At 47.9% G+C, this 26,496-nt stretch overlaps 2 protein-coding genes across 3 annotated transcripts in view; one reads left to right on the top strand and one right to left on the bottom strand.

Moving 5' to 3' along the window:
- LOC126519152 (uncharacterized) overlaps positions 1 to 19,777 on the top strand; it is a 50,807-nt gene extending 31,030 nt beyond the window's left edge. Inside the window, exons 10-12 of the mRNA XM_050168761.3 lie at positions 5,129 to 5,255; positions 6,195 to 6,355; positions 19,251 to 19,777. Coding sequence (XP_050024718.1) covers positions 5,129 to 5,255; positions 6,195 to 6,355; positions 19,251 to 19,405 — 443 coding nt within the window. The 3' untranslated portion in view covers positions 19,406 to 19,777. The remainder of the gene's footprint in view (positions 1 to 5,128; positions 5,256 to 6,194; positions 6,356 to 19,250) is intronic.
- Positions 19,778 to 21,260: 1,483 nt separating this feature from the next.
- Positions 21,261 to 23,681, bottom strand: LOC126519151 (piggyBac transposable element-derived protein 3-like). Of its 2 annotated transcripts, XM_050168760.3 has the most exons (3): positions 23,472 to 23,681; positions 23,054 to 23,193; positions 21,261 to 22,991 (listed from the first exon to the last, which is right to left on the bottom strand). In XM_050168760.3, exons 1-3 carry the CDS (start codon positions 23,500 to 23,502, stop codon positions 21,357 to 21,359), a joined length of 1,806 nt encoding a protein of 601 aa, XP_050024717.1. In that variant the 5' UTR covers positions 23,503 to 23,681; the 3' UTR covers positions 21,261 to 21,356. The 2 variants fall into 2 exon arrangements, with proteins under 2 accessions (XP_050024717.1, XP_050024716.1); XM_050168759.3 differs by lacking the exon at positions 23,472 to 23,681 and having other exon boundaries at positions 23,054 to 23,377.
- Positions 23,682 to 26,496: the final 2,815 nt, after the last annotated feature.

Raw genomic sequence — 26,496 nt, 5'->3', positions numbered from 1 at the left:
TTGCTTGGAGGTGAGCTATCTACCAAACTATGCATGGCATAATAAACATCGAGACACGAAAATGATGTGGAACTAACAAAGAGTGCAAATAAGCAAGTGTGGTGTTCTAACCCAATTTTATATCAAATGAGAACATTACAAATTTCAGGGAGAGAAGTCCATCTAACTGCTAAAAAAAGAAACATTTTTTAAGAATTTTCTAATCAATGCGACAACATTATTTCGCTTATTTGCACTCTACATAGCTTCGCCTTTCTGGAAAAAGAAATGAATTAGTGATAGCACAAGTAGATGCAGAGATAACGCACCTCCAATACGTAACCATCAACAAAATCGTGGTTTTGAGAAAACATAGAAAAACATTTCACAACTTATATATTGAAATAAAGTATTAAAGAACGGTACCAAAGGCCATCAGTAGGCACTAGGTATAATTCATGGCCATTTGGCCATTGCCGGTTGACGACATAGCATGCACTGTGCGAACATTCACTTCAAAAGGATTACACGTTTTCGGGCCCTCAATTCCCCGCGAACTCCTTCCCGACGTAACTTCACCGCAGATCTCGCAAAGCACAGTCAGTTTAGTAGCAAGACCGTAATCCTGATCACTGTGTACCAGCTACGCGGAACCACCGCAAGTATTACACGAGAAAACGCCGAGAAGATTGGTCACTGCTGCAAGTCCGACGACAACGTACGGAGTAGCGGGCTTCGCGACCGAGGCTGTTGCACGATTGGTGGTCGGATCTTCAACAAAACACCGAATCTTTCGCTCCGTGGTCATCGTAGATGCAATCTTGTCAAGCGCAGCCTTTTCATGTGCTCTTATCTTATCCACTTCCTCTTCAGTTACGACAGCCATGTTCAATTCTTACGCGTGTGTAACCAGCGTGTGGATATGTGTGATCTGGCAAAGCAATGAAGCGTCGACGTTAGGCAGCGGTATGACTGTAGCGGCAAGCTGCCGGCTATCCTGTGCCACCTGCGACGACGGAAACGCTTTCGGAAGTTTATTGCATCTCGTACGTTTCCACCCGTAATTATTCATGGAACAAAACTTTGTCAGACCTCCAGCATATCCAGCATCACAGTCGCGAGACGAAGACAAAGTGACAGCTGTTTTCGTCATTTGAGCGCTCATGGTCCTTGGAGCCAATTATGACTCGCCATGTTGATCACATGCTCAAACTGGCCAATAATAGCGTGTGCCGCGAATGTCTTTTTCTGTTGCTTTTCTCGTGACCGCAGCGCCGGCAATCTTGCCGACTGACGAATAAAGAAAGCCAGAAATGTGAGCTTCCGAATGATACCAAAATTTTCGCTGGCAGAGCGCGTAATTATCGAGCTATGCGCGACGAAAATCGGCCGCGATTTGTCCCCAATTTAAAGGGCAACACTTGCGGATTCGCATCTTCAGATCACGATAACAGAAGAACTATGTGGGATTTTGTAACCAAATTTTGGAGATAGGTGCAGAAACACGTCAGGAACATGGAAAATAAAAATTGAGAATTCGAATTTTTGGCCGATCTTCGTTCCCAAAGACTCGGGTCCCCCCTTATGCTACAGTAAGCCTAATAAATTTTATTTTTGTGGCTGATTGAGTTTTTTGGATGGTTAAATTTTTTGGACGAACTTTCAGTCCTTGCGAGGTCTGTAATATCGGTCGGTGACTGCATATCTGGACTGCCATAAAAAAATTCTAAAAAAAAGCTGCTGAACATATCTTTGTAACTCCGAACCAAATTTACGACTTATGGTTTAAAGAATTGACGTAGAAAGTAGGCTATGAAAAATAAAACATTTATTTATCCCTCTAAACAGCGTGTCAACCTTTGGAAGTGCTGAAATAGGTAGAAATGTGCACTTGCTTTCACGGAACTTTCAGGTTCACAACTGTGGTGGGCGTAGCGTCATTTAGCGTCCATGGAATCACTGAGGGACTCGCTCGACAGCAGTTAACTTTGTGTGAACATCGCGGTTAGTGTCAAAGATGGGCCACTGTGGAGCTCGTCATCACTGCCGCTGCTGTCCTTACCTCCGTCGCACAATGGCGCGGTCTGTCACAACAACGATCAGCATATAATATTTGACGTAATATTTGCCCCAAGGGCAAATATTAAGTCAAGCTAAAGTGATAATTAGTGCTCGAGAATCTCTAGGGCGTCAATATTAACGCCAACAAAGCCTTAATAATCGAGAAATTGAAGTAAATGCAGGACATGATTAGAGACTCCCCTGGGAAATTCGGGTACTTGCCCGACAACGAAAGCACTCCTCGGTTAAACTCTGTAACTAGTTCACAACCACTCGTTGCACGAAACACCCTTGCATTATATTATAAGAAGAAATAAACTGCTACTGATCCAGTTCTATTTCATGTCTAGACAAAAGAACTAAATGAAGTTGCCCTTGACAATGACGTGCATGGTGAAACAGTTTCGTTTTCTCTCGATTCCATGCTGCCCATGCTTCCGTGTTTCAGTTGTTATCGCAAAGTGCTGCGCTGGTTTTGCTGGCTCGCGAAACTCGCACAACCTGCAAGTAGCAGGGAACTCAAATTCCATGTGATGTCGTGGTATGTCCGAACGGTCCACGCCACTTTGCCATAAAGCAGCTGCAGTAGCGAATCCGCCACTCTGAGCTTATCCGTCTTGGCTTGGTGCCACTGTCTGTTTGCCGTTTTACTCACCGACGGCAGGAAAGGGTGGTAATGGCGTATGCGTCACCACTCCCCCAGTTGGGAGGCAGGAGACATGAATTTTGAAAAAGGTAGTTGGACCCTTCAGATGCAATTTTCTCGTAAAATAATCTTTTCTTTGCACAAAACAAGCGTTGCGACGTTTTTGGAATGCTTAAACAGTCCACATTGACTTTGCATTAGCTTTTAGTGTCCCTTTAAGGTTTTGGTGGTATGTGAGACCACCTGTTTAAGGTGGAGAGATAAAATGGCGGCAGTAGTGGCTACAATTAATGCTGTTTTGGACCTGCAGTCACGGCAAAAAGTATGGAAGATTGGACAGTGAAGGTTTTTTGTGTCCGAAATTTCAGACGTTCTTATACATTGACTCTGTGGGGTACCGTGGCGGTGCCATGAAGGCGTCCGAATTATCAGGCATCTAGAAAATCGGTCGTTGACTGTAGGTGAAGATGCTTATCACAATAGGGTTGGCGGTGGTAGCTGTGAATGCGGCATGCACCAACCCGGGAGGAGATTTCCTGGTACCAGAATAAGAAACTGAGTGCGCGTCGGCATTTTCATGTGAGACGGGTCGGTGAGTATTGCATACCTGCCAACCCTCCCGATTCGCCCGGGAGACTCCCAATTTTTGACTAAACTTTCCAATTGTACGATCACTGTCTTAAACTGGCACTGCGAAATCTAAATCCACATGGTAATCGTCAGCATCACCAACAACAGCCGCACTAGCACCATCGGTATCATCGACTAAACAGCCGGCTACGGTGCCTAGTAAGCCGACCGAAGCCAGAGCCAATGTAGCTCTTCCATTTCATGCAGGCCTTCCTCCATGGTGCATCTTGTTGCTGCTGCTTGCAAGGCGTTGCTGCTTGTGTGTATGATTAGTGTTGGCTAGGCCGTGTGTATGTGGTGCACCGTGTAAAGTTACAATCCTCGTGTGCTTGATGCCATGGCACAATCAAAGCCCAAGAAAAGGTATTTGCAGAAGTTTTTGCGATCTTATACTTCTGAATTTCCGTGCTTTTTTACATCAAGAAAGGAGAACCTTATGCATTTTGTACGTGTGGATGCGACGTCAGCACATGGTGGCAAAGGCGACTTGAAACTGCACTTTTCCATGGCGCACTGCTGAGCAGCAAGAAAACATATTGAACTTTCTCCGGAACAACTGTGACCACAGTGTCATACATGTGGAGTGCCTGTTTAAGGGATTCCTCGTCGAAGACAGCCTACCCCTTAGTGTCGGCTACCACGTTGGGCCTCTTCTACAGAAAATGTTTCCAAAATGCGACGAGGTGAAGTGTTACGGATGTCGACGCAACTCTGAAACGCAACTCAGAAGAATGCGTAGGTGGCCAACCTGAAGTTTATTTCACAGGCATCGCTCTCGAGTCTTCGTTTTTTTATTGAGAGTTTCCCTCAGCCGCTGCCCCGAGATTCCAGTGAATCTGCTGAAGGCGCTTTAGATGCTCTCGAAGCTGAGTTTGCCACCCTACAGGCGTACAGTCTTCAAGAGCATATTCTGAATGAAGAAAGGGGGGACGTGCAGTGGTCTGTGGGTGGAAAAATAAAAAACACTGATGGAAAACATGTTTCACCGAGTTGCTAAGGTGATGCTCGATTTACTCGAGATACCGCATACCAAGGCAGAGTGTGAGAGGATTTTAGCAAGGCGCGAGAAACTAGGACTGAATTCTGCTCATCAGTGTGCAACAGAACCCTCCGACCTCCAACAATGTTTTGAGCAAAGGTACTCGGACAAATTTTTGAAGTGAGCAAAGCTTGCTACTGCAAGGTCTCTTCAAAAGGACTCGTCGAACACTGCATGAAAGTTTGAACCCCCCCCCCCCCCCCCGTTCCACCGGAAGTTGAAACAGTGAAGGCAACCCTCTCCCCCCCCCCCCTCACTGTTGGCGTGAATAAAAAGTCTCCCGATTTTTTATCTCACCAGGTTGGCAGGTATGGTATTGCGGGGAAGGCTGCCGTGGCAGGCAGCTACTGCTCTCTATCGCGCACTCGCCTTTTCTTGTTTAAATGAAGTCTAGCGGCCGACAAAAGTATCATACAATCACAGTTGGCCGATGTCTTGAACGTTGGTGCTGAAATGCTGTGTTTTCCGGGAATGTATGAATCGGTAAAAAATAAGCATCACTCGATTGCGTAATTTTTTTTTCATTCTTGGTTGCGAATGTTGTTGCTGGGAAATCGTACATAAGGGATCGTATCAACGGGGTTCTACTGTAAGTGATATTTTTCCATTTTTCATGTCCAAGAATGTGAATGAAAGTACAATTCTGCATAGTTAGTGCGAGATATCCACTTCTGTATCCTTACCTTCACAGCCAAAAAATGGTTGTCTGCGAGTATAATAGACTGGTCGTCATTTTTATGTCATGTTCATGACCACTTCCTCGTTACGTGCAGAGCAAGGAGAGGAGAGCGTGGTCGAGTGCCTGCGCCTCTTGGCTGACTTTGTGGACTGCCCCGACAACAAGGACAGCATGGATGCCTGGCAGAAGCTGTGCTACATAACACTGCGCACGGGACACAGGTACAACAAGGTTGTCGTTAACTAGACCTCTTGTGCAAATGTTTTCATGTGAGGGACATGCTAGCATAACATGAAGAGCTTGGTTGGCAGGATATCAACATGGGTCCGTTTCTCTTTATGCTCTCATCTCTGTGTCCTAGTACAGTCACCTGCTGGTTTTGCTGCGATAGCAGTTATAGATGCAGTCAAAATTCGTTGGCGTCATCATGCTCTCACAGTATCAACACGCATGCAGGGCCCATGTGCAAAGGGTTAGGAAGTCCGTAGAGACGTTTCTACGAACAGCTCATGTCAGAGCTGATTGTTCATGTCAATGGCACACCATCCCAGTGGGTTCAGTGGTTCCTGCATAGCAACCGTAACAACCGCACCATAGCAGCGCTTGCTATGGAGACACTAAAGTGAAAAATGATTTCGACTGTACTGTTAAATTTTTCTTCTAAAATACCACAAAAATCCGTTTATAATGTTAGGAGAGGCTTGTGCTAAAAAAGCCACAAAAACAAAAGACAGGAGGTGGTGCTGCCTTAACGTACCACTGCAGTTTTTGCCATTATGTCATGGATTTCAACGGCGTTTTCTTTGGCCTAGGTTAATTTCCTGTCGGTGAAGATAGACTGCATTGTATTATAGTAAGATCCAAAGAGTGAATTTCGTAAGTTTCAAGAAATTTTACTGAAGCACAACACCCCAAGCATGAAAAATTTAAATATGAAATCAGAGACTTGGAGTGATGGGGTGGTACTGGCCCTGGGGATCTGGTGCACAGTTTGATAAGTGAAAGTGTGACTTTTATTTCCACTTCTAATAATGAACCTGTTACCACAAAGTTAATAAACATAGCGTTTTGAAAACATTTTGTGACTCAAAATTAATTTATGTGTTTCTCTTTAGTGTCCCTTTAATCACTATACTGATCTGTTCTTTATGTCCGTGCAGTGAAGATGCAGCAGTCAGGGACTGTGGCAGTCGTCTGTGGCAAGAGCGGGGCGACTATTGGTTGCCGTACCACTTCTCGCCGCACCTGGATGGCAGTCCTGACACGTGGCTCCTGAAGGCACTCTTCTTGCTGGTGCTGGGACAGACCGTGGGCAAGGCAGGTAAGCGTGCCAACTTTCCTGTTGCCCATTGGTACGTTGCCATGGACGTTTCACAGACTTTGCAAAGGTACAATTTTCTTTTGATGCACCGCTTTTTAAGGGGGGACACGACTCCTTGCGGCGAAAAAATTGCGAGAAAAACGATTTTCTGAAAATGAAATTTTCAATACCGTATTTACACGATTGTAAGTCGACCCCTTTTTTTAAATTTGAAAGTCTGAAGTTGGGGGGTCGACTTACAATCGAAACCGAAACATGGCCCCGCCAAAAAAAGCGATACCAACGGGAGCTACAACGTAGTTACAATTTCATGTTTGCTCTATGGCCCTACCCGTATCTTTTCGCTATCCCGCGTGTTTGTTCGCTTTTCGGAAGGGTTTTTCAACATTTTTGAGAATCTTACAGTGCATGCAACACTCATGGGGGGGTGTCGATAGTTGATGGAAGCGCCGCTGTTCCCATTTGCGGCGGCACCCTCAGAACGGCGGCGCTTGCGGGGAGTATCGATAGTTCATGGAAGAGCAGACACCGCTCGCGGGTTTCTCTTTCTCTGTTTAAAGCACGACCGGGTTTATTACTAGTCGGTCGTGGTTAAAAGGCATTGGTATTGGTTTGACGCGTTCCACTTGACTGCCGGCTACGTGCTACTTTTATGCTTCCCCAGTCGTCATGAGTGCTCCAGGCCCACTAATCGTTCGGCACTCGTTCACAGCAGCGTTCAAGAGGGCTGCCATCCTTTACGCCGAAGAAACAAATCACTGCGCAGCGGGCCGCAATTTCGATGTTTCTAAACGGGTGGTGCGAGAGTGGCGACTGCAGCGAAGCGAAATGTGTGACAGCAAGTGAGAAATTTCCCACGTGCCGAAGTCTGGACGCTTTCCGGAGCTGTAGGCTAAGCTTGCGGCGTACGTCGCTGAAATGCGTGATCGGTCCCTGCCAGTGAAGTGCGACGTGGTCATGAAACAAGCCCGTACCTTCGCCTTAATTTTAAGGTTCTGCTCCGCCGTGAGTACGAGTGGCTGGCGGCAGAAGACTGCGAAATTACACCAACCGGGCCTGTCAAAAGAGTCTCCCTGACGGCTGCGTATGGCTGTGTGCATTTGGCGTGGGCTGCTGTTCTGCAAGATGTCCTGGTGCGGTCGTTTGCCAAATTTGAAATTTCGCTGGACCACGACGCGCTGTGGGACCGCAGCAACGATGACGATGGCAGCACTAGTGAAGACGTGTAGTCCAGTGACCATGTCAGCTACTAATAAATTTTAGTTATCGAATGCGCCCTCGGGTATGCTCCCCGATTTTTTTTTTTTTTCGGTCAAGCGATATGGGGGGGTCGACTTACATTCGAGTCGACTTACAATCGTGTAAATACGGTATCTACAGCTAATATTCCTTTAATTCACCAAGTTTCGAATCTCACGGAAGAGTATTTCGCCTGCAATATCAATTCATAACATCAGTGTGAGCTGAATTCTGTGCAAAAACAGCCCTATTTATCAAGGCCCGTAGCTCTTTTTCTATCCGCGTGATCGCAGCCATCTTGGTCTCGTTGGAAAGAGGAGCCTTCCTTCTTTAAGGAGGGACATGGCCCTCAAAAACCAAAAATATCGCAAAAAGTATATTTTTGAAAAACAATATTTTTGGGTTGTATGTCTCATAAACTACCTGTTCTTTAATTATCAGCACCTAATTCAACCGCAAAGTACCAAAAAAACGCTACTTTTGAGGCCACCGTGGCCTACAAAACGCACAAATGCCAAAATGAAGTCAAACTTCGTGTGCGTGCCATTCCCGGCCCATGCGGCCTGTCCGCACCATCTTGGTGTCATTTTGACCGTGAATTCTTTGTCTCTGTTTTGCTGCCTTGCAAAATGACATCGTCAACGCGGTTGGGGCGCTGTTGGCGTTTTCCCGCGATGTGATGCGAAGCGCTGATTGGCCGGAGAAGCGCGTTCAAATCCTGCGGGCTAAATGCCGCAGCCGCCGCGCTCGCGTCGTTGTTGACCCTTGCTGCCCAGTCTGCCTCAACAGACGCGTGCTTGCGAGCTGCTCATCGCCTTGCGCTATCTTTTAGATTATTTTGTCAGCTTTTTTTTTTTTTTTCGCTAGTTCTTCGCTGTACGCGTGCCGGTAAAGCCCAAACAGTGCATATGTTCGGTGCGCGGGAGCGCGATATGCGTCTTGTACGAGCATCGAACTTCCGATCTTCCGCAGCGAGTGCCGACTGCGTAGACGCTTTTCAGCGGCGGAACTGTGCTGTCGGCTGTCGCCAGTTGAAAATCCGACACATTGAGTGTGCCTGGAGCCGCAAGAGCTAATTAGAAGCTGCGCAGGAGCTTTCTAATAAAATACAAGTGTTCAACTTTAAGGCCTGTTTTCTCGGAATGGATTTTTTCACTAGTAGTGGTGCTGGGGAAGGCGATATCTCAAGAACCGCTCCTCAGATTTGCATGCCGTTTTTTTTATTCTGTTCCCGAATGATTTTGCTAGGGGTAATAGGCTTCCTTTTTTGAAAGGTGGTGCAGTTAATTTATAATAAGCAATTAATTTTTTATGAATGTGGTCACTACTGGCTACATAAAATTCAAAGTTTACTTTAAATTTTTAGGAGGGTAAATTAAAGAAAAGGGCTCTGTAGCCCCCTGGGATATCTATCAAGTGATCATCACAGTGAATTTCAGCTTCCTACGATGTCCTGGCATTTCTCCAGGCTCTTCCTCAGGCATATACAGTCAAACCTCGATATATCGAACACGGATATATCGAATTATTGCGTATATCGAACAATTTCTATATCACATGAAAAATCGCATGCATTTTTAATTCTTTATTTCGAACAGGGCCGGATGTAAAATGGGTATATCGAACTCCGCCGCCCCAGACCAAGTGCGCTCTGTTGACATGAGGTGAGCTTTCCCGCAACACCTCGAAGGTAGCGGCGGCGCGATCGGCGTTCCAGACTGCTGCGTACGACAGCTGCCCACATCGGTTGCGCCGAGGGCGCCATTTGAACGTAGCGGCGTACACACGCGGCGGCTTGGAGCCAGCACGGCCGCCGCGATCACGCGCGCACCTATGCGCGCACGGCGGGGCAAGCCGCCTCGATCACGCGCGCACGGCGAGGCTTGCCCCCGCCGTGCGCGCGTGATCGAGGCGGCCGTGGAGCCAGTTGGAGCGCTTTGTCGGTGCTGAGCCACACATCATGTGCATTGCGGACTTCGTTGGCGGTGACGACTGCACCGGAACAGTGGCGGAGTTAACAGACGTGGAGATCGCGGCAGAAGTGACTGCTGAGCGGCCAAACGAAGACGCTGCCGAGGCTGATCCAGCAAGCGCTGATGTTGCCCCGCTCCCGACTGCAACTGAGGCTGTAGCTGCTTTGGCCGTTGTACGCCGCTACTGCGGCGCAATAGAAGGCACTGGACTGTCTATTGTGGACCGTTTGGACTATGTTGAGGACGCCGTGGTCAAGCACACGGTTGCCAATATGAAGCCGGCTACACTGCTTCAGTACTTTCAGCGAGCTAAATAAATACTTTGTTTGAAGCTTCATGTGAGTATCTATTGCGCCACGATTGGTTCATTGATTGATTTGCGCTAGTTTTTGACGCGTTTTCTACGTGATTTTATATATCGAATTCTGGCTATATCGAACTATTTTGCGATCACCGGGCTGTTCGATATATCGAGGTTCGACTGTACATGAACCACCTAGTTAGACCTCAATAACTCTGGAACTAATAAACACATCTTCATGAAACTTTGCAGTTCCTCATAGTTCGGTGGTGGGAACGTACCCTGAAAGTTTCATCCGGATATCCTAAAAAATTAAAAGTTCCGTCTCCAGGGTAGCCTCCCCCTTAATTTCCCGCGAAAAGTGACTCCGTTGGTTCGCCGGTAACGTTGAAATCCGGGGAGATAAAAAAATCCATACGCGCGATCCGATTCGTTGACTAGTGCACGTGAGCAAAAACGCGTGCTGTGGTTGGCTGCGTGAGGTTCCCGTCCTCTGCTCCACTCCGCAGGCGACGCGACGCCGCATCTCATTGTTCTCAGTCGTAGGTTTGTGACAAGTACGGAACTATGTCCGATCCACTGGGGAAATTCGCCTCGAGGCACAAGTTCGGCAAAAAGAAGAAGCGATCAGCTTATAACTTTCAGAACCACGCTGTTCCTTCGAAAAACATCGAGAACAGCCTGCCGCCAACCGCAAATGATGCCCAAGTTCCGGACGATGCCGAAGTATGCCTTTCCAGATCGCCGAGTGAAATCATTACGGACAGCAGCCGCGTTCGGCGTGACACTGCAATGTTGCAATGTGCGGATTTGCTACAGAGGGAGATGAATGCACAAAAAAAACTTCAAGTTCTTGCTTCAACGCCAGCAACAAAACGGAATTTGGATTCCCTCACTCACGCCGACGACGTTGCAGCCGCACCAGTCGACATGGAGGTAGGCTTCGCTGTCGTCAGTTAGGACTCCGTGAGCGAACTGATGTCGTTTGTGGAGTGCAAGGTGTGCAGCGCTAGCATCACAGTAGGCAAAAGTGAACGAGAATATGGCCTTGTCATAAAGATTGTTATCACGTGTGCGTGCTGCTGTGATATCGTGTCGGCGTGGAGCTCGCCCCGCGTGAGCTGTAACCAGAAGAGCAACCCGTTCGTTGTGAACGTTCTTGCCGCGCACGTGATTCAAGCCACCGGGAATCGGCAAACGGCACTAAACGATGTTTTTGCAACAATGAACATCTCCCACCGTGGTCTTCACACCAAAACGTGGCAGAGGTATGGGAAAAGGAAGTTGGCGCCCGCGGCGGCACTTGGTGCCGAGAAGCAGACGGCACTGTGCACACAATCGGTTCGGCAACTGTACGACGAATTGGAGCTTGGAAATCCAGGAAATATTGCCGTGTCATACGACTGTTCCTGGATGACGTGCGGCCACTTGTCTCACATTGGTGTAGGTGCCGTCATAGAGCTGTTTATGGGCCTATTCATTGACTATGTGGTGCTCAGCAACTTCTGCGCTGGTTGTGAGCGTGGACCAAAGGATAATGGCCCGAGTTATAAAGCTTGGAAGGAGAGCCATGCCTGTCAGAAAAACACCTCCAAGAAGGCCAGCGAAATGGAAGTTGAAGCTGCCCTCATCCTTTTCCAGAGGTCACTTCGTCGGCATAACCTGAGGTACACCACCCTACTCTCAGATAGTGACAGTCGCGCTTTCCTTGTGCTGCAGGAGGCCAGAGTGAGTGGATACATTTCAGTGGAAAAGGAAGACTGTACAAACCATGTACAGAAACGTATGGGCACAAGCTTGCGAAACCTTATCACAAAGCATAAGGGACCTGGATTGAAGAGCCTTGGTGGTAAAGGCAAACTGACTACCGACTTAGCCAGAAAGCTGACACGATATTATGGCTGGGCCCTGAAGACTCAAGGGTGATGTGCAGGGAATGAAAAGGGGTGTGATGGCCACTTATCACCACACAACATCAAATGACTTGGTATCGGACTACAGCTATTGTCCACCAGGACCAAGCTCGTGGTGCCGGCAAAATGCAGCGAGTGCAAAGGGTGAGGCAGCCCCTAAGCACCGCTACAATTTGCCTCCTCATGTCTGTGAAGCCCTGTTGCCCATTTATGAGTGCCTGTCTGATGAAAAGCTCCTTGAACAGTGCCCACGGGGCAGTACTCAGAATAGCAACGAGTCTCTCCACTCCCTCATATGGGCACTGGCTCTAAAGGAACAGCATGCTTCGCTGCTCACCGTGCAAGCCGCAGTAGCTGAGGCAGTGATGAAATTCAACGCTGGCTGCGAGACGACCTCTGCAGCAATATCGAAAGAGCTGCACCTCAACCCTGGAATACCAAGCATGAAACACATGGTGGAGAAGGATCGCCGCCGAGCAGTTGCATCTGCAAAAAAGCGCAAGACCAATACGGACATGCAGAATGCTTTCAGAAAACGCCATTTGGGTGGCTGTAGTCTATGTGACTACCTTTCTGGTGGCTTTTAGCCACTTTCACTGCGAAATAGTGCACAATTTTTTCTGCACTTTTGATTAAGAGTGAATTTATTTCTTTTTTTCTCGTTTTCGCAAAACACTAATTTTTGACTTCTTACTGATTTGCAGCAATGATATCTCTGCCTTCAAGGCAGGTAGAACCATAATTTTTATTGTGGCTTGTAGCTGAGTGTACAAAGCACACAATGGTAGGAACAGATTTTGGTATTTATGCTTAAAAATTTTTAAGTTTTGCTTTAGATCAGACAATAGGGCACCCACAATTGGAACAGTGAAGATAGAATTGCTGTAAGATTATATTTGATATATCAAAAAAGTATTCCTACCGTTGTGTTCCATATGTTTTCTAGTACCTAGGCATGTGCCAATATGAATTTCTGTAGTGCAGTTTTTTTTCTATTGTTTCTGCGAATTATGAACAATGAATTTAATTTTTCTTCACAACTAAGTAGCCTATTGGAAATATAATTACATATTTGATAGTAGGATTGTAGTGAAGACAAATGCTGAAATTTTTGCAGCATGCCCGCCTTGCGTTTCTATGTCACTGGCAGCAAAGCGCGCCCATTTCTGTTTCTGTCCCCTCAAAGTGGACATGGCTAGGTTATCGCCACAAATTTGCTGATATTAACAATATTATTCATTACTGTTGCGGAAGAAACTGTTTCAATGCACGTAATGTACTCGCGAGAGGAAAAAAAATCGCGTTCGACGTGTTTGGCTTGCTCCCGCCGGCCGCCATTTTTGTTTTGGTGCCCCGCACTGTTACAGCGGCAGCCACCTGTTGTTATCCTGCAGCAAATGCGCGATGAAAAAAAAAAAAAAGCTTTTTTTCTTTTTGTGGGAAATGGTATGGCACTAACAAAGAGTGCAAATTATCAAGAATAGTGTTGTAATCCAATTTTATATCAAATGAGAACATTGCAAACTTCAGTGAGAGAAATCAATCTATCTGCTAAAAACAAAAACTTTATAAAAATTTTCTAATAAATGCAACATTATTTCATAATTTGCATTCTACACAGCTTTGCCTTTCTGGAAAAAATAGGAATTACAGTGATAGCACTAGTAGAAGTAGAGATAAAATGGCATCATCACCAAAATTGTGGTTTTGAGAAAACAGCAAAACACATTTCAGCAGTGATATATTGAAAGAATTTTGACAAAATGGTCCTAAAAGTCATCCGTAGGCACCAGGTATCATTCATGGCCATTTGGCCGTTGCTGGTCGATGGCATAGCATGCACTGCGAGTACATTCACTTCAAAAGGATTACACTTTTTCAGGCCCTGAATTCCCGCAAGATCCATTCCGACGCAACTTCGCTGCAGATCTCGCAAACCACAGTCAGTTTAGTAGCGAGACCGTAATCCTGATTGCTCCGCACTGGCTACACAGAACCACCGCGAGTATCATACGAGAAAACGCCGAGAAGATTGTTCACTGCTGCAAGTCTGACAACAACGTACAAAGCAGTGGGCTTCGCAACCGAGGCTGTTGCACTATCGGTGGTTGGGTCTTCAAGAAAACGCCGCATCTATCGCTCTGTGGCTGGCGTAGATGCAATCTTGTCGAATGGTAGCTTGCTCATGCGCTCTTATTTTATCCACTTCCTTTTCCGTTAGGACAGCCACCTTAATTCTTACGTGAGTGGCACAGGCGTGTGGAGATGTGTGATCTGGCATAGCAGTTGAGGCATCGACGTTCGGCAGTGGTACTTCATTGGTGAGCTGCTGGGTATCCTGTGGCGATTGCAACGATGGAGTCGCTTTCAGAAGTTAGTTGCATCTTGAACGTTTCCTCCCATAACAATTCACGGAACGAAACTTTGTCGGACCTCCTGCATGTCCAGCACCGCACTCGTGAGACTACAACGAAATGGCAGCTGTTATCGTCGTTTGAGGGCTCGTGATCCTTGGAGCCAATCACTACTCGCTATCTTGTTCTCATGCTCAAACTGGCCAATATTATCATGCGTGGCACATTTTCTTTTTTTGCTGTTACTTTTTGGGACTGCAAAGCTGGCAATGTTGCCGACCAACAAATTAAGAAAGCCAGAAACATGAGCTTTCGAGTTATACCAAAATGCTGCGGGCAGAGCGTGTAGCTATCAAGCTATGCGCGAAAAAAATCGGGCATGATTTGCCCCAATCTAAAGGGCAATGCTTGCGGATTTGCATCTCTAGGTCACAATAACGGAAGAAATATGTCGTACTTCGCAACCGAATTTTGGAAATAGGTGCGGAAACGTGTCAAGAACGCGGAAATTAAAAATTGGAAATTCGAATTTTGGGCCGATTTTCGGTCCGAAACACCCGGGTCCACCCTTATGTCGCAGTTCGACGAACGGCATGTTGCACCGCGAATGTGTGTTGTTCACTTTTGAATAAGACAATGGACATGGAAACTGCAGTTCAATCGATACTCGGAAGTTCTGATTGATGCCATGTTGGTGAGGGGGATCGGTCTTTCCCCTTTAGATTGGGTCACCAAGTGCGGAGAGCACGGTGCAGCTGAAACCCCCATTGCAGCAATCATCACCCTCACGTGATCCGACCTGCTCGATGGCTTTTGCTGCTTTTCAACTGGATCGAGCTGGTCGAGCACCACGCATTGCACGTGTACCATCGACGCAGATGTGGTACACAGTGGTGTCATTCACGGTGGCCCAGCATTGACTGGATATTTCGCCGGGTTTTGTCCGGAGAAAGAGAGCCATCCCAAAACCGAATGAACAAAAGAATTGCATACTCATCGTGAAAAAGCTGGACATCCTTCGTGGCATTGGGACTGGAACTGTAAAGACCATCATCGCATGTGCGCTGGCACTGCCTTTGACGACATTTCGCACCATATGGAAAGCACTAAAATTTACGGATCAGTGCTGCATCAAGCATCAAGACGTGCCACTTGAGGGGATCAGCCTTTCCCAGGTTGCAGAGGCCTTGATGCTGTGGCTGAAAAAAGCCAGGGTGCAGAGCTTACCAGTCAGTGGGCCCCTACTTGCCAAAAAGGCAGCAATATTTGTTAGCCAACTGAACTGCAAGAACTTCTCTTGCAGTAACGGCTGGCTAGCAAGGTTTAAAGCGTGCCTCAACATAGGTGCAACAGTGGTGCTTCGAGAGGCAGCACATGCAGACCACGATGGTGCCATATAATGGCAAAATGGGCTGCTGCCGGTAAGTCTAGCCAACTGCACCATGGAAGACGTTTTCAGCACGGATAAGTCGCACTCTTTTACGAACTTCTGCCCAACAGAATGTTGCGTTCAAGGGTGAAAACTGCACTGGCGGCAAGTGTGTGAATGAAAGGCTATCAGCTGCTTTCGCAGTCACTGCAACTGGAAGTCAAAAACTGTCCCTGCTTGTTATCCGCTGGTATGCAAACCTGAGGTGCTTTTACGGTTCCTGACTAGGGAACCTTTACCCAAAGGCTTGGATGATGGCAAAGCTCTTTATCAAGATATGTGCAGCTCCTGGAGACTGGTTTATTGCGGGAGAAAAACAGAAAAGTTTTCGTTGTGCTTGACAACACGTCGGCACTTATTGCACTGGATAACATCAGCGCAGTCAAACTCTTCTTGTCGCTGAACACCATGGCACTTGCGCAATTTCTTGACCGAGGCATCATTCACTTAGTGAATGATGCCTTCTGTTCCTCGGTAATTGGACCCGACGTTGACGCACAGGGTCCTCTGACACAGCTGGCTCTGTAGCTCGTGGTGTGGGCACAGCTGGTCAGGCTTCGGGTCGAGCTGTTGAGGCGTAATCGTTTGGGTTGCTGAGATGCCGACGACGGTGTCACAGGTTCGGAAACAGCATTACGCGACAGATTCCATGTGGCTGAAGCTGCACGTACCCTGGATAGCTTCGATGCGTTCCAGGTTAGTCCATCATCAAGCAGGAACATTGATGGACCTTGCTGGCGGATTACCTTCCTCGGGTAGCTAAACGGGGAGGTCTCCCTTAACCGATATTCCAGGTTTTTTAATCCTGTCGTAATCACCAACAGACACTGTTGTCTTCTTGGCGGCCCTACGATGGTCTGTGTACTCTGCTGTAGTCTTGCTTGCTCTTAACTCGTTGGCGCAGACGAAGTTCGGAAACAGGATCGCTGAAGAAAGCTCGTGACGGATGACCCACAATGTCAAGGCGTGTTCTCGGTCGCTGTCCGTGTAGGAGAACAGACAGTGCAACTCCCGTAGTGGCATGTGGCATGCAGCGATATATGCCCAAATACAGTCGCCGACCGTTTATTCGGACCTCACGGGGACTGCGAAAATGTCCGAATAAACAGGTGTCCGAAAAAGCAGATTAAGGGGGAGAAAATGAAATCCTTTATTTCCACGCACTTATTCCGGCTCGCCAATGGGCTTAAAGAAATCGTGAATGCGCCGTTGCACGCTGTTCCGTTTACGTGCAATCAGATAAGCCTGAATCTCGGAGAGGGTCGTGCGGTCACTATAGGTGGCTGAAAGCACAATCACTGCTTGTACATGCTCCACATGCGACGGCAGCGTAGCACATGTTGCGTCATCTTCCGACTCTGTCATCGTCCGGCGGTGCAGCAGAAACCTGACGAATGATCTCGCCGTCGTCGAGTTCTGCGCATGTCAGTACAGCAGTGTCAGCACCTGTGAAACTGTCAAATGAGACGGTGTCCGGAATCTTAACGCAACCACTGCGCAAGTCTTGGCAGAACATTTTCCACGTCAGTAGGGAGCACATCGGAAGGCGCATGGTGCATCATCTTCCGACTCGGGAGTCATCGTCTGGCGGTGCTGCAGAAACCTGACGAATGATCTCGCCGTCGTCGAGTTCTGCGCATGTCTGTGAATCTGCCAAATGAGACGGTGTCCGTAATCGCAATGCTACCACTACACAGGTCTCGGCAGAACATTTTCCGCGTCAGAAGGGAGCACATCGGAAGGTGACAAATCTTAGGCCTCCCGGCACCCGCTTGCCGGCATTCCCCAGCGCAGTCTGCGCGGGCACTGTCGGCGCCATTAGACACTTGACGCAATGTTTCCGTATGCCGCGTTGGATCACCGGAACCTCGACACAGCACACAAAGCAAACACCACCATGCCGACACCAGTCGCACAAACGAAAAACGTGGCCTACTCGCAGCATCGTGCGCAAAGAAACAAATCAACTGCTGGATTGTCTTGACATGGCTTACTAAGCTGAAACTGGAACTGCTGTAGAACCACTCTATCGAACCAGGCAGAAATGATGATGATGAGCGGGGATTTGCAGTAGCGCCACTTCGTGGGGCAGCAAGGAGGCTCCGTTCAAAACAAAAATGGTGTTCAGCAACTTGAACCATGCACCGGTCAGAGTTGGTGCATGGTGCTCTCGATCGAGTTGGCTCAAGGAGTGTCCGAAAAATCAGATGAGAGGTTGCAAGGTGTCTGAACTTTTGGCAGTTGTTATACATTATGGTCTATGGGGAGTATGGTGGTGCCGCGAAGCAGGCCGAATAATCGAGCATGTCCGAATTTTCGGAGTCCGGAAAATCAGTCGGCGGCTGTACTCGGTTACTGCTTGGTGAAGCGGATGCTGTTCCAGCATGGCGAAGACCCGGTTAAACCACTCGACAAGTCCGTTCGATTGGGGGTAGTAAACGGAAGAGTGCACAAGGCGGATGGTGCGATCTTCGAGGAACTTAATGAACTGCATAGATGAGAACTGGGGCCCATTGTCGCAGATCACCACATCCGGATAGCCTTCACGGGAGAACACGGGAAGCAAAAAGTTTATGACGGTGCGGGATGATACTTCACTGCAGAATTTAACATCTGGTGGCGCGGCTCCATGCAACCGCTCTCCCTACCGTGACCGCGCTGCCTCGGACGAGCCGTCGACACCCCCCTGCAAAAATGATCCTGGCCTGCCCGTAGCGCTTGCTCAGGCAGCCAATCAGACGCTCTTGTGCCCTCGTCGTACAAGATGGCAAAAGTTCGAGTTGTCTCGCTGCTTTTCTGGTTCATTCTGTGCAACTTGTGGGCCTTCTCTCGCAGTGTTGCAGTGATGAATTGGCAGAATTCGCCTTTCGTCGTGAAGCTCGAAATCATAAATCAGGTCGAACGCGGTGACAAGTCCCCACAGCGTGAAAGGTTTCGAGGAGCACTCTCAGCACGATCTTGAAGAATAAGGGGGAGACTAGGGCTAAAGCGGCCAAACTAGCAACCCGATGCCCATGGTGTCTGACGCGTATGCACGGCCGTGTATGAGTGGTTCATCCGAAATTGCTTCAGCTGTGCCCGTTTCCGCATGCTCGGTGATGACTGTAAATTCTGATGAATGCAATGCAGCCGTTGCCAGTGTTTGGAGCGAGCTGTCAGAATTTCCAGAAGCTGTTCACGAATCAACGGTGGACGAGTTTGTGAGTGCAAATGATCGTGTCGTGACCACGAGAGAGCCTGAAAACGAAGACTACATTGCCGACATCATACTGAGCACAAGTGAAAGTGGGCACAATGAGAAAAGCAACGACGGTCCTTTGCCCACGTTCTCTGAAGTGATTGGTGCGCTCGCGCTAGTCCGGTGCTTCTATGCAAATGCGGAAGGTTGCGGCCTCAGCTGCTCAGACTCCTTAGACAATGTGGGGAAGTACGTACATCCCAGGCAGTGAAATTGCCCAAGCAGAAGAAAATGCAGGACTATTTCATGCGAAACTAAGCTAGTTTCATCAATAGAGTGATTTTATAAATGGTATGTGCTTTTATGACATCCAATTATTTAGCAGGCTTATATCGAATTATGCTCTATATCGAAATGATGGGCGTTTTTATTGCGAGTTTGATATAGCCGGGTTCGACTGTACTGTTTGTGCCAAAATCCTGCCTTGTGCGTCTTCCCTGATCCACAGGGTGCTACATCTCGGCAGTGGAGACAAGGCTCCTCGAGCACAACACTGAACTGCTGGAAAAGTTCCAGGCGGCGCAGGAGCAGGTGCTGCGTGCTCCCGGGCTGGATCACCTGTTGGAAGAGGTTCTACAGGCAGCACGTCACTTCAAGAGCTGACACTACCCCATACTCCAGTAGTACTGTGAAGGCCCACCAAGTGAATATATTAGGCATGTGCAAATAGCTGTTTTTTCACTTCAAAGCGAGTACAAAATGAATAGTTCCCTAATTTGAATAATTTCTAAGCGAAGCAAATACAGTCGACCCCATTTATAACAATATTCAAGTGCCATGAAAATTTTCTTGTTATGACCGATAACTCCTATAACAGGGTTGCATTAAAGAAAGAGCAAATTATGGGGACGGCAGAGCTGCTGTGCAAAATCTAAGTGCCCCATCCACACTACCTTCCTCCATGTGGCTGCCATTTGTGTTGACTCGTTTTAAGGGGGGGACACTGCTATATAAATAATCTTCTTTATTTTCTCATATATACATCTACCTTTCTGACAAAAAAGGAATTATTGCGGTAAGGTAAGTAGAACCAGAGATATTGTCACTCCGAAACTACACTACCACCAAAAATGTTTTGAGAAAACGAAAAACATTTTACGCCAGTTTCGTGGTGATTACGGCAAATGCTTCAACACCAAATTGATCAAGGATGATGCAAGGGTCCAACCAGGCCATAATTAATGTTTTTCGCAAATGGGGACCAAAATTAGAGCATGTCAAAATTTTTGAATAAAGCCTAATGCAACTGCCAGGAAAAATAATTATTTTTAGAAATTTTCTGTAATAATACAGTTAAACCTGGATATAACGAAGTTGACAAAAGCTCGCAATTTTTCGTTACATGCAGGTTTTCGTTACATGCAGGTTTCGCGTGAAGGCTCGTACGAATGATGCAGAAACGAAACCAAATAGCTCAATATATCCGTGAAGGTGAACTTACCCTTCAATCATTTATTTTACACCAAAAAACTGTGTAATTTCCGCTTGCTTCTTCGGCACGAGTGTAGGCACAACACGCCGCTCCAAAGAGGCTAAATCGTGTAGAGCTCCTTCATCGTCGAGCGAGCCGACGAAACGGCGCATAACGTCCATTGCGTTCATCACCTCCTTTGCAGTAGGCACGTCACACGGATCTGCCTCACAGGCACCATCATCACCGCCATCCGGATTTTGCACGCTTTCAGCTACTGCTGCATCAGACATTTCTTCTGTAGCCACGGCGGCGTTGTCGGCAAACAAAAAGTCAGTCAGTTCAACGTCGTCGGGTACACCACCATTAGTACATAGCTCGTTCCACGCTTCGGCCACATTGGACGGAGTAGAAAGGTCTTCCTCCTCCTCGTCGGCACGAGCCCGTGCGTTTTTGGCTATTCCGGCCTTTAAAAAGCAATTCGCGATAACTTCTGCCCTGACCTCTTGCCAGGAGGCAGCAAGCATCTTGACTGCTTGATAAATGTCGATCTTCATCTCCCGTTCCAGACGGATGTCGAGAAGTATTTTCAGGATTAGTCGGCGCCGGTAACAGAATTTAAAACTGTTAATGACCCCTTTGTCCAGGGGTTGTATTAGGGACGTGCAGTTGGCCGGGAAGTAATGCAGTTCGATGTTCGACAGCTGCAGGCCCTCGATGTGGTGCGCCGAGCAATTGTCCAGCAGTAGGCAAACTTGACGGCCTTGCCGCTTGACGTCCTGGTTAAATTCCTTTAACCACTCAGAAAATATTGGCCGAGTCATCCACGCTTTGGAATTCGCCACATACTTCACGGGCATACGCTTCGTTCCCTTAACCCTTTGCGACACGCATTAGGATATAGTCATCAGAAAATTTTGAAACTGCCTGTGTGCACTCTTGATGAACAATATTTCAGTAAAAAACCATAAACAAGCCGGTACCTTAGGTACTTAATAAATTAGGTCGCGTCCTCATATGTACACACTGTGACTCAATACAACTAAGTCAGCAAAAGTCAACCGAAGGCTTTATTGCATGAAAATATTGCAGGTAGAGCGATAAAAAATTCCTCTTTGGTCATCAGCTGATCAGCCTTCTTGCTTACTTGGTGTGATATTCATAAAAACAGTCATTAGTGGCGGACAGGCACAAGAACACTTCGCACTTCCTGCACCGAACTCGTGATTTGGAATTGCATCCAGGCTTCCGGCAACGCTGTGGGAATCGTGCATCCACGTGCTGAGGCCAGTGCGCTTTACCATCCAAACGAACAGTGTTTGTAAGGAGGGGTCCACTATTATGAGGTGCTTTTGATACCCTCTGTAAGCTTTCCGCACTTGGTCGCCCTCGCTTCTTCTCCAAAGGTTTCTCGGAAACAAGCAGGCTCATGGCAGTATCGGTTTGAAACTGTAGCATGTCCATCGTGTTCTTTCGGACAAGGCCTTCAGCAGAAGCATCTCTTAAATACTGCAACCATGAGTTTGCAAGCGCAAATGAGGTGAGGTGTGAAATTACCCTTACAGGCCATTTTTTTGTCTTTGCTCTGATGTGATAGAGCGACATGATAAAATCCAACTTATCAACCCCACCCATGTGGCGATTATACTCTAGTATAGCCTGTGGGCATTCTACCTCGATGCGCTCCTTTTTCGAGGAGCTCCACCTGCTCACAGCCCTAGCTTCACCAGTGGAAACCTGTGTTGAGGCCACCGTGACCAGATTGTTGTCCTTCCATCGCACAGGGGCAACGTCTCCTTCCTCTGTCACCTTGACATCGGTGCTCCCACGCTCCTCCTTTCGCATTTCTTTTTCGCCCTTCAGCTTACAACCCAGCAGCCTGTTGCACCTGATCGTACCCGTGGCAAGGATTCCAATACCTTTTAGCTCCCTCAGAAGCAGCACGGACGTGAAGTAATTGTCAAAGAACAATTTCAGGTTGCGGTGCTGTGGGAATGACTCCACAAGTCTCATTACCACACAGCCCCCTAGACCAAGGTAGGAGAACTCCCGGTCTACTCCTGTGCCTTTGCCCTGATAGAGTTCAAAATCATGCGCCAGACCATCGGTGCTGCATCGCACAAAGATCTTCACACCAACAGGGTTTGGCTTACTTTTCACCACCTGTTTTGCTGGGACCCTTCCTGTAAATGCCACCATCTGCTCATCAATGCAGTTATGTTCAAGCTCTTCAAGCTGAAGGCACCGGGACCTAATGACATCGAGGAGCGGCCTCACCTTCCAGAACTTGTCCACACTGGATGCATCCCTTGGCTCATTCTGGTCAGTTATGTGCAATGCGCTTCGCAATTTAAAAAATCTGTTTACCGCCATTGCATCTGCAATTGCAGAAATTCGGGTACCGCTTTGCCAATACATGCGGACACGTGGGAATTTCAGGACACCCATGTAAATGAGAATTCCAAAAAACACTTTCATCTCTTGCACGGAGCACGAAAGTTCGTTTCCTGTGTTCTGCAAGGCATAAATATTTGTGTACTTCGTGAAGTCCTCGAACACTTCATCGGTGAAATACTTCATGAAATACTTTAGCGGTTCTTCTGGCGTTGATCCGCCAAGCGGGTGGTAGGTGCAGCGCGTGTCCACTGGATCGAAAGGTTTGGAGAGCCACTTGACATGCTTCACTTTTTTCGCAGGCATCTCATCACTGTCACTGAGATCACCCTCGTCGTCTGCAGGATGCATTTTAGGGTCATGCTCCTCATTCGATGCAGTTACCTGCAAACGTAAAGGCAAAATGATGCAACTGCTAACAAGAAATTTCGCTATTTGCCACTTACCGCTTGAGCTGCCTGTACATCGGCGACTTCATCGTCAGAAAGATCGGCGTCTGACACATCTCCATTCATGATGGCGTCAAAAAGCTGGTCTACTGACGAGTTCGGAGTCTTGCGTCTTGTTCTCGCATGAGTCTGGATGCCTATAAAAGGAAAAAAAGGCTCAGTAAAGCAGAAAAGCGACATTCGCCGCAGTTACAGCAGGATGAACCGGCGGCCGCCTAAACGGTGCATTTGTGACACGTTGTGTACAAATAGACACGCCATCGTAAACATGACCACCGTTTCCTAACCAGTAGTACAATAAAAAATAATTCCGTATTATTCTCATCTATAGCACTTAGTTATCAGGTCCACAGCTTTAGTTCCAGCTTAATCAACGTTTTAAATAGGCAGAAAAGATAAAGCCAAGAGCACCTACTTGACGCGCCGTAGAACGTCGAGGCGTCCATCTTGTTTTCTTGTTTTGGTAATGCATTTGGCGCGGCAATCACGAGATGGCAGCACCGTCCGGTAGAGCGGTAAATTCGAATGCGGCTCCAATGGCCCAAGTGTTGATGACGACGATAGAAGCTCGCAAAAAAGCTCGTGAAAATCGCGTGTACAATTGTACACGCCGTGTCGCAAAGGGTTAAGGGGGGATGAGGGGATCGGAACTAACTTTTTCATTTTTTATCTTAGAGTGATGAAATTTGGCATACAGGTTCGAAATAGCATCAAACAGACAGCTGCAAAGTTTCACAATCATATCTTCAGTAGTTTTTATTTTATCATTATTTATATATTGCTCACATGTTGCTTGCTCGTGGAAAGCCTAGCGTGACAGCAAAATGGGTTATGGGTCTGTAAATGTTTTTAATAGTTACTAAGAAGTATAGTCTAAGTCAAGATTCTCTTAATTTCTTTTTAAATTTCTCTGCTCTTCTTCTAAACGATATAGTATGCACCTTCTCTTTATGTTTAGAATGTATCATGCTCCAATTATTGTGTAATAAAAAAATGGTGAGCCTAAATGGTAAATCTGAGACTGTCTTGACATAAGGCACACTTCACCAATTGCAGCAAAACAAACAGGATTAAAATCCGTGCTCCCATTGCCGTGCTATGCTTTCCACGAGCGAGGTGATAAGCTCAAAACAAACTTTTGAGAAAACAAGCCTCAAAGTTCCATACTGGCACACACTGTCTAGAATGCTCCTGCATTGTAGAATTTGGTGTCCTTGGCAGCAGGTGACTTCTTAGCCCTCTGTCCTTTCAGGAGATGGACTTTGTGTGCCTTCTTCATTCGCTGGGAGTCTTTCTCGACAGCCCGCTGAAGAGAGAGGGCACCAGGGCGCAGGCCCAATGTTGTGCACAGGTCTGAATAAGCTTTCAGACTGCCCGAGTTGTACTTTGAAATTGCCTCGTGCACTGCTGTTTCCACAGCAAACAGTGAGGCATGCTGGTCTTTTGATACTAGTGACCATATCACTGAATGGAGACTCTCAGCCGCGTTTTGAGTTTTGCCTCCTCTGCACCGGGCCAGCAACTGAGGGTCTGAGAGGCGCTGGTACACAGGCAGGAGTGCTTCAGCAACTTTAGCTGAAAGCTTGTACTTGTGAGCTGGTGCTGGCTGCCCTTCTGCCTCAGCTGACCGGTGGTTGCACCAGCTAAGGGGGCCAGGGGGACACAGCTCATGATGGGGCTCATCATCTGTTGATGTGATGTGGTAGTACGTTGCCATTACTGCCCTTTGCATTTCCTCGACTTCCGAGTGGTTCCGCAGAGCAAGGCCATAGTAGTTTGTCAGTTTTTTGATGAGCTGCTGTGTCAGGCCCCCCTTTCCACCTAGTGGCTCTCCTTTCTTTGCCTTGGCCACCAAAGAGCGAAGTGCAGCCCCCATTCGTTTTTTAACATGATTTATGCAGTCCTCTTTAGATAGCTGCACAAAACCATAAACTTCTTCATCACATAGAGTGCGAAACATGCGGCTGTCCCCGTCACAAACTATGTTTGTGTAACGTAGATCATTTCTGCTCAAGGAGCGCCTGAAGAGCTGTAGTGCAGCCTCAACCTCCATTCTTCCAGAATTCACATCAGTGTTTTTCTGGCACTGGTGTTGCTGCTTCCATTCAGCATAGTTGGGGTCACTTTCTGCTGGCTGTCGGCTGCACCCAAGGCAGAAGTTGGACAGAACTATGCAGTCCAACACAAGCCCTGTATGGAAATCAATTATACAGCCTACGCCGGTATGGGAGCTGTGGCCGCGTGTCAACCATGTGCCATCATACACTACTGTAATGTTCTTTGAAAATGTTGTCTCCATTTCAGTGTACACCTTTTTCACTGCCTCTACAGCATCTGTGAAGATGTTGTGTGCAGCTGCCGCTGCGGCAGGCTTGAAAGTCTTTTTGAGGTGCCCATCATATGTTTTGTGGTGTAACCCACGATGCGAGACATTCATGGTGGCCCAGAAGTCATTAAGAGCAGTTGGTCCTTTCCCAATGCTCTTTATTGCTTGCATAGCTCTGATGTTGACCTCGAAAGCTCTAGAGCCGCTCTTCCTTTGTGAGGACCACTCGGACTGTAGGGTACTACCACAGGAAATGCATGAAAGTACCATCTTCACAGCTAGTCCCAGTTCAGTCTCGCGGTGCACTGCTAGGCCGGGCTGCTGACAAGTTGGGCAAAGCGGGGAACCAATCAGCGAGTTCAAAGCAGCAACTTGAACAAGCATAAACTCCTCTTCTGGAGGTGCGGGAATGGCATTTTCCTGTGAGCCAGTCAGCCCGAACTTGCGCTCCGTTGCTGAAACCGCGCGAAGCGATTCGCGAACTCTCGACGCTTGCAGTTCTGCAGTTTCCGCGGACACAAATCGTGTTTCCAGGTGAGCTTGAATAGTGCGACGTTCACTGGGCGAACAGTCAACACTGCGATGAGCGGCAAGGTCGGCCGCCGGCGCATCCGCGGCAGCGAGCGTGCGCCCGCGTTGCAGCTCCGTCGAAGCGCCGGAACTCGTCGATGGCATGGGACTGCCTTCACTGGCGGTTGTTGGCTGCGGAGACATCTCGGCGTTGAACGACACACCGCGGAAGCGCGTCTCCGATGCTCTGCAGTCGGGCGGCGATGACCGCTGCAAGCTCACTCCGTAATCTGTGCTGGACGAACTTGCGACGGGACGCTCGCGTACGGCGAGACTCACTGGCATGTCGATCGTCACCGGTGAAGTAACACTGCGCCCGCGCTTCGACGGCAAAAGATCATGGTTCGTCTCACTATCGCTGGCTGGTGCTCGACTCGGCGCAAGATCCCGCAGCACGTTGGGCGAGAGATCGCACAGCACGTTGGGCGCGTACTCCGCCGATTCTGAACGGACGCTCGGCTCGGCCGAACCACCTGCTGACAATCGCCGCTTCTTCCTTGCTGTGCCGGGCTTGCGTTTCCGCTTCCCGTAGGCATGCTTCGTC

This window comes from Dermacentor andersoni, chromosome 10, assembly GCF_023375885.2.
Source record: "Dermacentor andersoni chromosome 10, qqDerAnde1_hic_scaffold, whole genome shotgun sequence".
NCBI lineage: Eukaryota > Metazoa > Arthropoda > Arachnida > Ixodida > Ixodidae > Dermacentor > Dermacentor andersoni.
The sequence above is the reverse complement of the archived record's forward strand: the minus strand, read 5'-3'. Positions and strand labels throughout refer to the sequence as shown.

Bases quoted from the DNA above. Each gene is read 5' to 3' on its own strand.
- LOC126519151 (XM_050168759.3), bottom strand. From the start codon at position 23,236: ATGTCGCTTTTCTGCTTTACTGAGCCTTTTTTTCCTTTTATAGGCATC. The intron at 22,992-23,053 runs GTAAGTGGCAAA...TTACGTTTGCAG, and splicing joins ATGTACAGGCAGCTCAAGCG to GTAACTGCATCGAATGAGGA.